The sequence below is a fragment of the Mauremys reevesii genome, linkage group 9, assembly GCF_016161935.1.
Source record: "Mauremys reevesii isolate NIE-2019 linkage group 9, ASM1616193v1, whole genome shotgun sequence".
Taxonomy (NCBI): Eukaryota; Metazoa; Chordata; order Testudines; family Geoemydidae; genus Mauremys; species Mauremys reevesii.
Genome location: NC_052631.1, coordinates 63,528,422 through 63,543,981, shown reverse-complemented (window position 1 = coordinate 63,543,981; position 15,560 = coordinate 63,528,422). Strand labels below are relative to the sequence as shown.

Sequence of the window (15,560 nt, the reverse complement as noted above, 5' to 3'; positions counted from 1 at the left end):
CCACAGGCAACTAGTTCACACAGCACTGTACGGACTGTATTGTACATGACCCCCAACCTGACTTTTTGTTTTCTAAGAATGAAAAAGAAAGGACATTCCATTGACATTGATGTGTTGGGTGTTGGTGGGGGTGAGTGGGGAGGGGGGTGGATAAAGCCAGCTGTCTGTGGCCTGATTTTTTTTATTGGGTTTTCATTCACAATATGTACAAATTACGATACATAGTGTTAGCATGACATTTTATTTGAATATGGGTTAAAAAAAGTTGACGTAGATTTAAAAAAACTAATGCATTTAGATAGGAATCACATTGTCAAAGCTAAAGTATAGAAGTGCTGAGTGTCACATTGTTTCCACCTATCAGTAAAACTGGACAGTGGTTCCTTTGTATTTTTGAGTGATTTGGGGACATTTAGCATCATGTGTGAGCAAATGCTGTAACACCATAGCTGCGCACTTTCATGTGTTTATACATTAGTGTGACAATATTAAGTCCCAAGCAGAGCTATTGTACTGCAATTATTAAAATGTAAGTATTTTTATTTTCTTTGTGAACACAGCAATGGCCTGATTCTGTTCTTTCTTTGGTGTGAATAAGGAGTAACTCCAAAGTTACCAGAGCTGCACTGGTGTAACATTGGGGAGATCAGAATCAGGGCTTCACATTTTGCTCTTTGGAAAGGAAGAAAAGTACATCTGCATTTTCTTGCAACTGCATTTATTAAAAACAACTAATGCTGTATGGATTTTTGTGAGCTTTTTAAAATCTGACCTTTCTACAAATGACCTGGCTCCCACTGAAGTCAATGGGACTTTTTGCCATTGACATCAGTGCAACAGCAACAGGACCAGTGCAATTGCGGCTGGACATTAATGTTCACATTTCAGCCTCGCCCCAGTGTTTAGGTTTTTTATTCTATCCAGACATGAACAGTCTGCAACAGAAATTACATCGTGTTAATTTTGGGGGTGTATTTTCCAGCCACGAATGGCACAATGCACAAGAGGGAGTGAAGGCTGCCAGTGTAGGGGTGAAATTCTTAAATTAGATCTGATGAATGAGAGTTTTGTATGTGTATTACAGAGTCTCATCACAGATATCATTTAAGATTTTACCCCTACTAGCAGCCTTCACTCCTCCTTAGGCCATATTCCACTCGTGGCTGGAAAATATATTCCATGAGTGCTTTTTCCAGCCCATTAAAACAAGGGAGGTCCAAGTGGGAGAGAAACTTCTTGCCTTTGGCTCTGACAGTGAAAGTTGGGGCCGCTGCTTGAACCACTCACATCACAGATCAAACTGCGGGAAGTTTTCCCCAAGTTTTGTTTTTTCAAACAGACACAGGATGTTTATTGCAGTTGGAGAGCAGCTGTTGGCCACCTCAAGGGGCAAATGCACCCAACAGAGATGTAGAAAGTCTGGGAATGTTTTGATTTCTCAGAGAATTGGTTCCTAGTGTCGCGCAGTATGCAGACTGAAAAGCTGCTTTCAGGAGGAGGTTGGGGAAGGGCTCACAATAGCCCAAGACCTTACAAAACAGGCCTGCTGTGACACTGAGCACAAGCCTTCTGGAGCCCCATTTGAGTAGGAACAGATGAAGTACACACTGGTCTCCTCCTGCAAGTTCTGCAACACATGTTCTCCGGCAGATAAAGCATAGACTGGGTTTAAATGTAAATTCGTTATATACTTCTCCAATCCATAGAGCCAAATCCCCACCGTCACCACACTCCCTAGGCATGGAAAGCCTATGTAGGGGACTGTGACTGGCCACTGAGTACATGGAAGGAGGCCACTATATGCCATGATGAAGGGATTTGCAGTGGTTCTCGTGGCATTACTCGTTGTTGAAATATTCCCCCAGTTGTCAAGAACTTCCTGGAACCCTCTTCTTGCAGGCTCCTGTTTGCAGCACTCCCTTTGACCCTGGAAGGCCAGAAGCAGTTATTTGCCAACAGAGCTGTTAATTCTGCTAGGGCATTAAAATAGAACATATTTCACTTTGGGCCAGGGCCAACCTTGGTTTCTAAACATTCTTAAGTGCATTTAACCAGGCACTCTGCTCAGAGGTGAGCTTTGCTCACATGGCTTTCAAGGAAACTGGGCTGCCAGGGTTAAGGACTCCCGTAGATTCAAGTTTCTCTAGGAACCACACTTTGTAACCATAACCTGGCGAAAACACACACAGCCCAATCACTTTTCCCCTATGCTATGATTTTCAGCCTGTGTTGCAAGCTCATGGAGCTAGATTTTTAATAACTTTAAGTGCCAGTATACTAGGCAAATAGACAATATATTTAAAGAGAGAACATAAGTCTGAGAACTTATACTCTTAAAGCAGAGGTGGCCAAACTGTGGCTCGTGAGTCACATGCAGCTCTTTCACAGTTAAAGTGCGGCTCCCAGAGCCCCCCAAACCCCACCCATTCTCCACCTACCAGACTGGGGGCTGAGAATTCGGGGCTTCTGCCTGTGGTGGGGCTAGGGGCTTTGCAGAGATGACTGGTGCCTGCTGAGAATAGAGGGGCACAATTTAAAGATTTGGCCACCTCCCTCCCCCAGCAGCTTTTCCCTGCAGCTCCCAGCTGTTTGCCGCTGATCCCTCGATGGCTGCAGGTCCCAACTTGCCGGCTTCATCAGCTGCTGTGCATAGAGAGGGCCCGGTGGCACCATGAGACTGAGTTGGGCCAGCAAACCCTAGCAAAAATATGGGGAGGCACATGACCCCACATGCCTCCCCCCACGCACCACCTCTGGCAGCAGGGAGGGGAGACCTTGGAGCTTCAGCCCCGTGGGACACACCTGCCTGCTCTCCAACTTCTGAAGACTGTCATATGCAGCTCGGAGAGGCAGTAAGTTTGGCCACCCCCTGTTATAAAGCACACCATGAGCATCCAGCCAGCCTCAATAAACCAGGAGTCATCAAGTAATAAATTACTCCCATGCATCCCAGCTCACCATCCCGTCCCAAAAGCTCAAACAAAGAGCTGCACCTTCCAGACTGCCCCAGAGCACATTAGTCTGGAAGCAAGAAAGTTAATTCCAAAAATCAAGTGGCCTGATGGAACATGCACTGCTTGCCTGTCTCTTTCCATGAACAGAGGACAAGCCAGCTGAAGCTGCTCTGAGTGACCCCATCTGTGGCAAGGCTACACTGGGAGAGCAAAGGGTTCTAAAGGCAGCAGGTTCAAGGCCATTTAGGACTTTGGTGTCAAAGCCAGCACCATAAATTCTATGCAGAAGCCAACCAGAACCTATGGAGTCCCCAAGTCAACAGTCTATATAGATTTCAGCAGGGCACATAAGACTATAGTTTGAAAGATTGTAGCCTGAGCCTGCAGCCTCATTATGCAGCCATTTCAGCTTCTGAATAGTCTTAAGTAGGCACATTTCAGTGGTTAGCTCTGAGGTGACAAAGGCAGATGGCAAACTCCACATTCTGGGCAGCAGATATTGAAGTCCAGGGAGGCTAAACCGCTCCTAACCCAGGCACATGTTCTGTTTTGAGGCCCCCGACCTCACGCCCCCTCGCCCTTGAAGCTGGCAGGGGTTCAGCTCCAACCAGCAGCCTGGAGCTTGGGTGGCCAGGGACGGCTGAGGCCGGCCCGGAGGTTGGGCCAGCAGCCTTGGGCAGAAGGGGTGGGGGCTGGAGCACATGACTTATGAGGAGAGGCTGAGAGAACTGGGATTGTTTAGTCTGCAGAAGAGAAGAATGAGGTGGGATTTGATAGCTGCCTTCAACTGCCTGAAAGGGGGTTCCAAAGAGGATGGAGCTAGACTGTTCTCAGTGGTACCTGATGACAGAACAAGAAGTAATGGTCTCAAGGTGCAGTGAGGGAGGTTTAGGTTGGATATTAGGAAAAACTTTTTCACTCAGAGAGTGGTGAAGCACTGGAATGGGTTACCTAGGGAGGTGGTGGAATCTTCTTCCTTAGAGATTTTTAAGGTCAGGCTTGACAAAGCCCTGGCTGGGATGATTTAGTTGGGGAATTGGTCCTGCTTTGAGCAGGGGGTTGGACTAGGTGACCTCCTGAGGTTCCGTCCAACCCTGATATTCTATGATTTAAAACATTCTGGAACCTTTTGAGTTTGCCAGTAGCAACACAATGAACATCGTTTGTTTCGTTACATTTTTTGCAACAAAGTTAAGTAGCTCCAGGAAGCGTGAGAGTCCGCTGCTCAATGGAAAAGCTGAGCTTGTAACGGATGATAGGAAGTCAGAGCTGCTCAATGCTTACTTTCCTTCAGTCTTCCCACAAAAAACAACATGTGACCGGACAACTAGCAAAGTTACAACAGACAATAAAGGGAAAAGGGTGTAGATCGGGATAAATAAAGAACACATGAGAGATCTTTTGACCAATTTGAATGAATTGAAATCAGCAGGGTCAGATGCTATTCACCCAAGGGTACTGAAGGAATTAGCTGAAGAAATCTCAGAACTACTGGCAATAATATTTACAGATGCATGGATGAGAGGAGAGGTCCCGGAAGGCTGGAGAAGGGCTAACATAGTGGCCATCTTTAAAAGGGGGGAAAAGGAGGATCCAGGGAAGCATAGACCAGTCAGCCTGGGAAGCTACTAGAGCAATGTGTAAAACAGTGGTTCTCAAACTTTTGTGCTGATGACTCCTTACACAGAGCAAGCCTCTGAGTGTGACCCCCCTTATTAATTAAAAACACATTTTTATATATTTAACAGCGTTAGAAATGCTGGAGGCAAAGCAAGGGTTGGGATGGAGGTTGACAGCTTGCGACCAGGGCCGGCTCCAGGCACCAGCCGAACAAGCTGGTGCTTGGGGCGGCAGATTCCAAGGGGCGGCATCCCGCCGAATCCTTTTTTTTTTTTTTTACGCTTCCACGCTTGCGCCGCCTTGCAGGTTTTTTTCTTTTTGGTTTGCTGCTCCTGCTGCCCTGTAGGGGGCGGTGGTGCAGAGGAGGGGAGCTGCTGGGAGGGTGCCAGGTCTGCAGCAAGCCCAGCATGCAGACCGCGTCCTTCCCTGCCTGCCCACGAGAGCGGCACGGAGCCCTCCCAGCAGGCGGCACAGCGGGCGGGGCCGCATGGCGAGCGCCCTGCTTAAGGAAGCCCTGGCTACCCCCCTTCTCTCTCTCTCTAGCTAGTTGGGGTGTGCATTCCGCTGCCGGGGTCTGCAGGGCTGGGAGTCCCCCTGCACTCCCGCCGCCCCGCAGGTATTTCTTTTGTTTTGTTTTTTCTTTCCTTCGCTGCTCCGGCCAGGCAGTTTAAACCCAGGGTTGTGAGTTCAATCCTTGAGGGGGCCATTTAGGGAAGTGGGAATTGGTCCTGCTTTGAGCAGGGGGTTGGACTAGATGATCTCCTGAGGCCCCTTCCAACCCTAATAATCTGTGATTCTGTGAGTTTGTTTCGCACCCACCTGCCCTTTGCTGCTCCGGCCGGCTGGTTTGTTTCACCGCCCCCACCCCCGCCCTCGCTGCTCTGGCCGGCAGGTTTGTTTCTCGCCCCCCTCCCACCCGCTGCTCTGGCCGGCAGGTTTGTTTCCCACCCTCCCTCCTTCGTTGCTCCGACCGGCCGGCAGGTTTCCTGCCCCCCCCACTTCATTGCTCCGGCCGGTAGGTTTGTTTCACACCCCCCCCTTTGCTACTCCGTCTGGCAGGTTTGTTTCAGGTCCCCACCCCCACTTCATTGCTCTGTCCAGTAGGTTTGTTTCCCGCCCCCCCTTTGCTGCTCCAGCCGGCAGGTTTGTTTCCTGCCCCCCCCCTTCTTTGCTCCGGCCGGCCAGCAGGTTTCCTTCCCCCCTCCGCCTTTGCTGCTCCGGCCAGCCAGCAGGTTGGTTTCCTGCTTCCCCCTTGCTGTTCAGGCTGGCTGGCAGGTTTGTTCCCCCCTGCCCCTTTGCTGCTCCGGCCGGCCAGCAGGTTTGTCCCCCACTACCCCCTCTGCCCTTTGCTGCTCCGGCCCCGCGCAGGTTTTTTTTTTTTTTTTTGCTTGGGGCAGCAAAAAAGCCAGAGCCAGCCCTGCTTGCGACCCCCCATATAATAGCCTTGCGACCCCCTCAGGGATCCCATCCCCAAGTTTGAGAACCCCTGGTGTAAAACATTCAATTTGCGAATGCCTGGAGAATGAAGGAGTGATCACTAGCAGCAGGCATGGCTTTACTAAGAACAAATCATGCCAGATCAGCTTGATTCCCTTCTTTGACAGGGTAACTGGTTTGGTGGATAGGGAGAATGCAATGTACATAATATTCCTGGACTTCAGCAAGGCTTTTGACACAGTTCCACATGACATTCTGAGAAGTAAGCTGGAGATATGCAGGTTTGGTGGAACTACTGTTAAGTGGATACAGAATTGGTTAAACAACCACAAACAATGAGTAGCCATTAATTGAATGATATCAGATTGGCAGGAAGTCAATACAGAATGGTAGATAACTGGCTTGGCAGCAGCACTGCTGAGAATGATCTGGGAGTTGTAGTGGATCGCAACCTCAACATGAGTCAGCAATGCCTTGCTGTTGCAAACGCAATTTTACATTACATTAACAGAGACATAGCATGCAAGTCACGCAAGGTGATAGTACCACTCTACTCAGAGTTGGCTAGGCCTCAGCTGGAGTACTGTGTCCAATTGGGGTCACCACTGTATAGAAAGGACGTAGAGCAGTGGTTCTCCAACTTATGTATTGATGACCCCTTTCACACAGCAAGCCTCTGAGTGCGACCTCCCCCTTCTAAATTAAAAACACATTTTTTAATATTTAACACTCTTTAAATGCTAGAGGCAAAGCTGGGTTTGGGATAGAGGCTGATAGCTCATGACCCTCCACGTAATAACCTCGCAATCTCCTGAGGGGTCACAACCTCCAGTTTGAGAACCCCTGCTTGACAGAAACCTGAGTTCTTCATGGGGTTTAGCCTAAATCCTCTACCATCCACAAAGAAAAATCTCTGATCCAGGCTTGGCGGTACTTTACGCCCATGCTAGCTGACCTGGCTGGGTGGGGTGAATTAGAACTAGGGGTGTCAACCCTCCAGGTTTATCCTGGAGTCTCCAGGAATTAAAGATTAATCTTTAATTAAAGATTACTTCATGTGATGAAATATCCAGGAATTTGTCCAATCAAAGTTGGCAACCCTAATTAGAACCCAGTCTCCGTTTCACTCAGGCTGGAACCCACACACTTTGCAGTGAGGACCCAAGCTAAAATCACTTGAGTGCTGGCAGCCCTTCAGTGTCTTTCCACAACTCCCCCTAAAGGACAGACAGCTTCACCTGCTATTGACACAGTTGGTCAGGAAAGAGTCCTAGAGCATCTCAGCACAAAGAACCATGGGCTATGCCCCAGACATGCACCGATAAGTGCAGAAACAGTGAGGATACAATCACACGAGTAGGAATAACCAATTAGGCTTAACCAAGAAGGCTTGCACCTGGGCTCAGCTAACCTGGCTAGCAATTGCTCGGTCTAACTGTGCAGACATACCTTTACTCACAAGCTTGCTGCTGGAGAAACCAGCACGGCACTCAGCAGGCACCCTGAGACTTGGGAAACGTGTACCAGGGTTGGGCTGTAGAGGGCACTGCTTTTAGCTGCTGCTGGTCACGGGCTCACAGCTGTGTGGCAACAACAACAAAAAATGCCGTCTTGGCCAGCTAAGCCAAGCTCTTCTTAAACAGGTGGCAAAAAGGAGAATGACAGGAAAGTGAAGAAATAAGGTGGGGAAGGAAACAGGACACGAGAGGGTGTGACAGCAGGAACCGAGGTGTTGTTCAGGACGCAGCTGAAGCCTGGTTAGGATGCCTTTCAGAATCAAGAGGATTCCGGTCCAAGAGTGCCACAGTGGTTTCTGGGGTCCCAGAAGATGGTGACGTTTGCTCCTTACAGTCCACATGTCCCCCTGGTCCACTTGAGCAACCGCCAGACAAACAGTGTCTAGGATCTTCAAAATAAACCAATTGAAAAATAAACTGTTTGGTCAATTTCTACTGTAAACATTTCTAGACTATTTCAGCTCATTGTCACCCCAGCCCATGACTTTACCAGAAGCCCTGCAGTCCCTTCACATGCTTTGTTTCTTTGCTGTTTTTTAACCTAATTAATCCATCTTGGCCCAGTCTGTGTGTCTTTAACTTCTGCTACCTGCTGCCGACAGCTGCACGGAACCGGCTGTGTTGGACTCATTACCTTGGGCACTGGAGAGGCCAGGCCTCAGCTCAGCAGTGCCCATCATCCCTCAGCCTCACTTCACAGCTAGCACAGACCTGTCACAAAGGCCAGAGAAGCGGATTCTCCCTCACCTCGTGGAACCCACGCCTGCTTGGAGTGGTGCTCTGTCCCCCTCTAGGGGCACCCAGCCCAGCTAGCAACTGATGAGTCTGCTACAGCTTTGGCTGAGAGCCACCTCATGCAGTGGAGACTGATGCACTGAGCGTCAGAGGTCCCATATTCGATCCAGCCCGCCAACTATCAGGGTCTGTCAGCATTACACTCACACCTTGTGCAACCAATTGCACCCATGCAAAGTGGAGATAATACTAGAGGCTTACACTTCTCAGTTTATATAGGCCAACCTTCATTCCACCTGCTCAAGCCCCCTGCGTGCTACCCTCCCACCCCCCTCCATTTCAGGGACTCTCTGTCACTCCCCGCAATTTCCTCCCTGCCAGGGGTTCTATGCCCCTCATTCCCTCCTCCTCCCGTATGCCAAGTAGCTGTGTTCCCCCCTCAATCTCACTTCTTTCCATGCCCTCCATCCTCATTCCCCCAATATCTGCGGCTTGTGTGCATCCAATACCACCACTCATTTGACATCCACTTTGAACAAGTATAAATGCTGGCAGAAAGTTCCAGGCAGTGGAGAACCAGGCCCTTTCCCTCCAGTACTGGAGCTATCCTGCAATAACTTCCCATGTGGATGCTTTTATTCCAGAATAAGAGTGCCTTTTTCTGGTTTAGCTTAATCCAAAAGTGGATTAATTTAAATGCAGCAATTCCTGAATAAGAGTGTCCACACAGGGAGTTATTTCAGAATGGTTTATTCTACAATAGTTATTCTGGTCAATTTCCCCATGCAGAAAAAAACTCAAAATGGTGTTAAGCACCTAAATCGAGCCACTAATTTGTTGGAATACTTTGGCAGGCTTGGAAGTCTCCTGTAACAATGACCCCTTGTTTCGGTGCAGGTATCCCAATATCAACTAACCAAATATTTTCTCATTCTTATAAATGTCTCTCAATCTGCCCAAAAGTTATGCTGTGCAGCAGCTTTACTTTTCCATCCCCATTAAGAAAAAAAATGGAAGGCACACCATCAACTTAAAAAGAGAGAGAGAGACAGAGAGAGAGAGAGAGAGATCACACTCTGCTGGAAGTTGTGGGTGGTGTTTTGTTTTTTTCCTAAATGTACTATTGTTAAAGTAACGATTAAAAAGTCATAGCAAAATCATTTCTCTGATTCCAATGTGTTTTCTTTGTGTAACTGACAGAACTCTGCATCTAACCAGGCAGTGGAGAATGCCTGTATAGTCAGCAGTTTGCAAATCTGGTCATTGGTGTCGGTATGTCACAAAGCAACAGGTGAGGAAAAGAAATTTACTTACACACACACACACACAAAAATGTGATTGTTAAAAAAAATGGCAGGTGACAGAGCAAAAGTAGGTACTTTTAACTCATCTTTTGGAATGCAGTAGATTTTAAATAGACAGTTTTCCTTGGAAGAACATCTGGTTTAATAGTAAAGGAGAAAAACACACACAAAATGGAGTTACCAAAAAACACAAGCCCCCAAAGCAAGCAAAGGGATTATTTTAGGATATTTAAATACAGCTTACTAGAGTCTCCACAGAAACACTGTGTTGGACACGTGAGATATTTCTTTAAAACACATAAAACAGCAACTGAAAACAAAACAAAACAAAAAGTAGTTGTAATTTTCCTGAAAGTTGATGCTTGATATTTCAGGTCAGCATAGACTAAATGACTGTGCTACAGCCCAGAAAATCCCAGGCTCCTCCTTCTGTTGCAATTTGAAGTGGTCTGTGTGGAACGTGGAGAAACCATATAAGTAAAGAAGTTAAAAGCCGTCACTCGCTTACACTTGCAAAAAGGAGATTTGATTGATTTGTTGTGTGTCTTGTTTTCCCACATGAACATGTCAACGTCACTGGTGAAACTTTCCCATCACTTTGCAGCAGCCATCTCCTGACTGGACCTTCAAGTCTTTTTAAGGCTTGTGATAGACCCAGGCCAGTTGGGTATAGCAGAAGGCAGATATACAGACCACTGGATTAACAGTTTTCAGTTCCCTGACTGACCAGAGCAGGGGCTACTCCAGGCTAATGAGAACACCTGACTCTAATTAACCTGTAAAGAGTCAGGTGAGGCCATTCAGTTAATGTGACCACCTGACTCTAATTAAGGCCCTGCTGGTACTATAAAAAGGGCTCACTCCAGTCAGGCAGAGGAGAGCCAGGGGAGAGGAAGTGTGGTTGAAGGACTGGTTAGTGAAGACACCCTCAAACCATCCTGGGAGGAGTGGTTGATACGCTGGAGGGTAGGGATAGGATACAGAGGGACCTAGACAAATTAGAGGATTGGGCCAAAAGAAATATGATGAGGTTCAACAAGGACAAGTGCAGACTCCTGCACTTAGGACGGAAGAATCCCATGCACTGCTACAGACTAGGGACCGAATGGCTAGGCAGCAGTTCTGCAGAAAAGGACCTAGGGGTTACGGTGGACGAAAAGCTGAATATGAGTCAACAGTGTGCCCTTGTTGCCAAGAAGGCTAATGGCATTTTGGGTTGTATAAGTAGGGGCATTTCCAGCAGATTGAGGGATGTGATCATTCCCCTCTACTCAGCACTGGTGAGGCCTCATTTGGAGTACTGTGTCCAGTTTTGGGCCCCACACTACAAGAAGGATGTGGATAAATTGGAGAGAGTCTAGCGGAGGACAACAAAAATGATTAGGGGGCTGGAACACATGACTTATGAGGAGAGGCTGAGGGAACTGGGATTGTTTAGTCTGCAGAAGAGAAGAATGAGGGGCGATTTGATAGCTGCTTTCAACTACCTGAAAGCGGGTTCCAAAGAGGATGGATCTAGACTGTTCTCAGTGGTAGAAGATGACAGAACAAGGAGTAATGGTCTCAAGTTGCAGAGGGGGTGGTTTAGGTTGGATATTAGGAAAAACTTTTTCACTAGTAGGGTGGTGAAGAACTGGAATGGGTTACCTAGGAAGGTGGTGGAATCTCCTTCCTTAGAGGTTTTTAAGGTCAGGCTTGACAAAGCCCTGGCTGGGATGATTTAGTTGGGTTTGGTCCTGCTTTGAGCAGGGGGTTGGACTAGATGACCTCCTGAGGTCCCTTCCAACCCTGAGATTCTATGATAAAGGAGCCCTAAGGTAAGGGTGAAGAGGGGAGAAGCAGGAGAGCTGTGGGGAAGTGGCCCAGGGAAACTCTGGCAGTGAAAGGTTGGCTGCCAACAACTGCTACCATTAGGGTCCCTGGGCTGGAACCAGAGTAGAGGGTGGGCCCGGGTTCCCCCCAACCCACCACTACAGGAACATCTCCTGGAAGGGGAAGTCAGGTCCCTGTCAGGACAAGAGGCTGAACAGAGACTGTGGGAGTTCTCTTACCAACCTTCTCACAGGCCTATGATGAAAAGGGCTCAGTAGACTGTAACCCTGGCCCTAGAGAGAGAAGGGCTACGTGGAGGGTCAGAGTGAGCCACTAAGACTAGCATAAACCGCCTAGAAGCACAGGACCCACAGGAGCAAGATCAGAGCTCTACCACAGGCTCAAAACTCAGGAGAAATACTACAACCCTGATGTGTGGAGAGCCAGCAGCTGAGAATGTGCACGTGGACACACCCCATGCAGTGGCTCTGAGTCCAGCACCACAGGGAGGGCAAACAAGTGCCAGCAGGACTCTCTGGCTTAACCCAGTGGTTAGCATTTTCTGTGACCTGCACTTTCAATGCTAGGAGGCTCCCTGACAGTCCCAGAGTTGCCAACTCTTGTGATTTCATTGTCACTCTTATGATATTATTGTTTTCTTAGAGCCCAGCCTCTGGAGCTGAGAATCTCAGCTTTCATAGTTCTCTTTCTCACACACACGTACGTTTATATGCCTCTGGTTGCAGAGAAAAGCCAGAGAACATGAGACAAAACTAAGGCTCATAACAAGAAATTAAAAACAATAATAATCAAAAGAACCCCTCATTCACATTTATTTATTTTTTTAAACTCTCTTGATTTTTTGGTCCTGACTCCTGGGTTTTGAACTCTCAGAGTTGGTAATACCACAATCTGCTGTCAGGCCTTCCATTTGAGAAAGCAGTTCCACTTCCACACGGCTGCTCTTGCATGAGACAGCACAGTGTGGGTGGCTCTAGGGAGTTCCCTCATGGTCTCTGGTTTTGGGCATGGAAAACATAACAGCTAGAAATGTGCATGGGCAAAGTGCATGGTACTAATGTGGCTTCCACTTCAACTAAATCCCATTGGCCACATTCTGCAGTACTCACCCCTGACAACTCCTGGGCAAAATTCCCAATGAAGGCCCACGAGTAAAGACTGACGGATTCTCTCTTCCTGATCTGGGCACACAGGGGACCTACTGTGTGATGCTTCCTGCCCTCAGCTCTGACTCAGAAAGGCCTCTCTGTGGGTCCAGCATCCACAATGGGAGAGGCAGAGACTGAGCCAGCCAACGTGGGCACACAACAGCCCTCCTTCAGAGGATACGAGGGGGATCAGAGAGTCCAGGGTTTTTTTCCCTAGAGAGCCTCCACCTAGCTCTTCTATGTAGCTGCTGCAGCTTCCCCAGATACAGGGGCTGCAGTTGTACCTGTCCATTATACAGGGAGTGCAAGTGATGGTGAAGTGAAGAAGCTGGGCCCTGCCCACACACACCCATGACAGGAATTAGGCACTATCTAGCCCTCAAAGATCACCATCGCTTTTGCTGCAAAGATCCGGCCTAAAGTGGAGTCAGCAGGTGCCCGGGTTTGGCCTTAAGCCTCATCATATACCAATATGTAACAATCAGAAACTGCCACGTGCTGCTGTGACTGCCATGTTTGTGTGTGAGAGATTTGGCAGTGTAGACAACCTGCATTTATTTCTGGGTCACTTATCCCATCTCTATTAGGCAAGCCTCCTGGAACTGATCTGCCAGGTGAACTGCCAGTGGCACAATGGCAAAGAGGAAGCTGCAAAGAAAGAAAAAACATATTACTTACCTAGTACAAGGACGCCAATCACCACGACAACTCCCACAACCACATTTAAAGGATCTGTGAAAAAAAATATTGCAAAACCAGCCTCACATGGGACATTGCCAGTAGAAAGCATCTTCTTCCCTACTTCCACCCCCAAGCAAATCTTTGTGACCTATTAGAGATTCCAATATTAAATCTTGGTCTATAAAGGGCTTTGGAAACTAGAGTTGCAACCAGCCTCTCACACACCCAGAAGTCCAGCTGCGCCCATCACTCAACCCTCCACATCAAGATGACCTCCTGTTCTGGGGCTGGCTGTCTGTCCCAGACGCTGGATTAGACCAAAGTTTTGAATTCATTTCAGTAGAACCACTTGGAAGAGTTACTAGCCATCCATAGAATCATAGAATCATAGAATCTCAGGGTTGGAAGGGACCTCAGGAGGTCATCTAGTCCAACCCCCTGCTCAAAGCAGGACCAAACCCAACTAAATCATCTCAGCCAGGGCTTTGTCAAGCCTGACCTTAAAAACCTCTAAGGAAAGAGATTCCACTACCTCCCTAGGTAACCCATTCCAGTTCTTCACCACCCTACTAGTGAAAAAGTTTTTCCTAATGTCCAACCTAAACCTCCCCCTCTGCAACTTGAGACCATTACTCCTTGTTCTGTCATCTTCTACCACTGAGAACAGTCTAGATCCATCCTCTTTGGAACCCCCTTTCAGGTAGTTGAAAGCAGCTATCAAATCGCCCCTCATTCTTCTCTTCTGCAGACTAAACAATCCCAGTTACCTCAGCCTCTCCTCCATAAGTCATGTGCTCCAGCCCCCTAATCATTTTTGTTGCCCTCCGCTGGACTCTCTCCAATTTGTCCACATCCTTCTTGTAGTGTGGGGCCCAAAACTGGACACAGTACTCCAAATGAGGCCTCACCAGTGCTGAGTAGAGGGGAATGATCACATCCCTCGATCTGCTGGAAATGCCCCTACTTATACAACCCAAAATGCCATTAGCCTTCTTGGCAACAAGGGCACACTGTTGACTCATATTCAGCTTTTCGTCCACCGTAACCCCTAGGTCCTTTTCTGCAGAACTGCTGCCCAGCCATTCGGTCCCTAGTATGTAGCAGTGCATGGGATTCTTCCGTCCTAAGTGCAGGAGTCTGCACTTGTCCTTGTTGAACCTCATCATATTTCTTTTGGCCCAATCCTCTAATTTATCTAGGTCCCTCTGTATCCTATCCCTACCCTCCAGCGTATCAACCACTCCTCCCAGTTTAGTGTCATCTGCAAACTTGCTAAGGGTGCAGTCCACACCATCCTCCAGATCGTTAATGAAGATATTGAATAAAACTGGCCCCAGCACCGACCCTTGGGGCACTCCACTTGATACCGGCTGCCAACTAGACATGGAACCATTGATCACTACCCGTTGAGCCCGACCATCTAGCCAGTTTTCTATCCACCTTACCGTCCATTCATCCAGCCCATACTTCTTTAACTTGCTGGCAAGAATACTGTGGGAGACTGTATCAAAAGCTTTGCTAAAGTCCAGAAATAGCACATCCACTGCTTTCCCCTCATCCACAGAGCCGGTTATCTCATCATAGAAGGCAATTAGGTTAGTCAGGCATGACTTGCCCTTGGTGAATCCATGCTGACTGTTCCTGATCACTTTCCCCTCCTTTAAGTGGTTCAGGATTGATTCCTTGAGGACCTGTTTCATGATTTTTCCAGGGACTGAGGTGAGACTGACTGGCCACTGATCCACTTCCCATCAAGATTCCTCTAGTGCTTCCTCAGTCACTGCTTCCCACCATCCCTCCTTATTGCTAAAGCCAGCCCAGCTGCTAGCCTTGTGCTGGGTCCTTCTGGGTGTCCACACTCACCAGCCCACATCTCCTGCCCCACCATCTCCTCCTTCTGCCACCACACTTCAGCTTGCACTCCAGAGTCCTTCAAAGCAGAGGTGTCAGCAGCTGACAAAAAGGCAAGACATGGAGCCCAAGAGGAAGCTGGAAGGCAGTGGTAACTGATGGGGAAAGGCCACATGGCCAACCCCCTAAATGTTACCTTCCCTAACCACACCCCATTCACAATGCCTCCTGGCTCGCCCTGCAACCACTTCTAAAGCTCCTCTCGATTTACCAAACCCTCTAGCTCAGCATGTGCTTGTCCCTCTCCAGCCTTTTGGCCTGTCAATCCCAGAAAAACATCCCAGATCTGAAACTCCTGCTTGACCTGGGAATGAATGTACACAGAGGAGAAAAGCTGGGTATATGTTATACACTGATTATTTCATCAAGACCCTACAGTGAAAGTTCAATAGACATTAAACATAAAAAAAACCCAGAACT

The 15,560-nt window shown here is 48.1% G+C and overlaps 1 protein-coding gene across 8 annotated transcripts in view; it reads right to left on the bottom strand.

Moving 5' to 3' along the window:
* Positions 1–1,171: 1,171 nt before the first annotated feature.
* Positions 1,172–15,560, bottom strand: part of LOC120371889 (hepatocyte cell adhesion molecule-like) — a 29,949-nt gene continuing 15,560 nt past the window's right edge. For 2 of the 8 annotated variants that reach the window (XM_039488313.1, XM_039488316.1), the window contains 2 exons: positions 2,439–2,512; positions 1,172–1,927 (listed from right to left, as the gene is read on the bottom strand). In XM_039488313.1, coding sequence (XP_039344247.1) covers positions 1,490–1,927; positions 2,439–2,512 — 512 coding nt within the window. In that variant the 3' untranslated portion in view covers positions 1,172–1,489. Of the gene's footprint in view, positions 1,928–2,438; positions 2,513–6,652; positions 7,918–9,524; positions 10,017–13,226; positions 13,281–15,560 lie in introns of those variants that run through there. The other 6 variants (XR_005584633.1, XM_039488314.1, XR_005584634.1 and 3 more) reach the window with 6 other exon arrangements.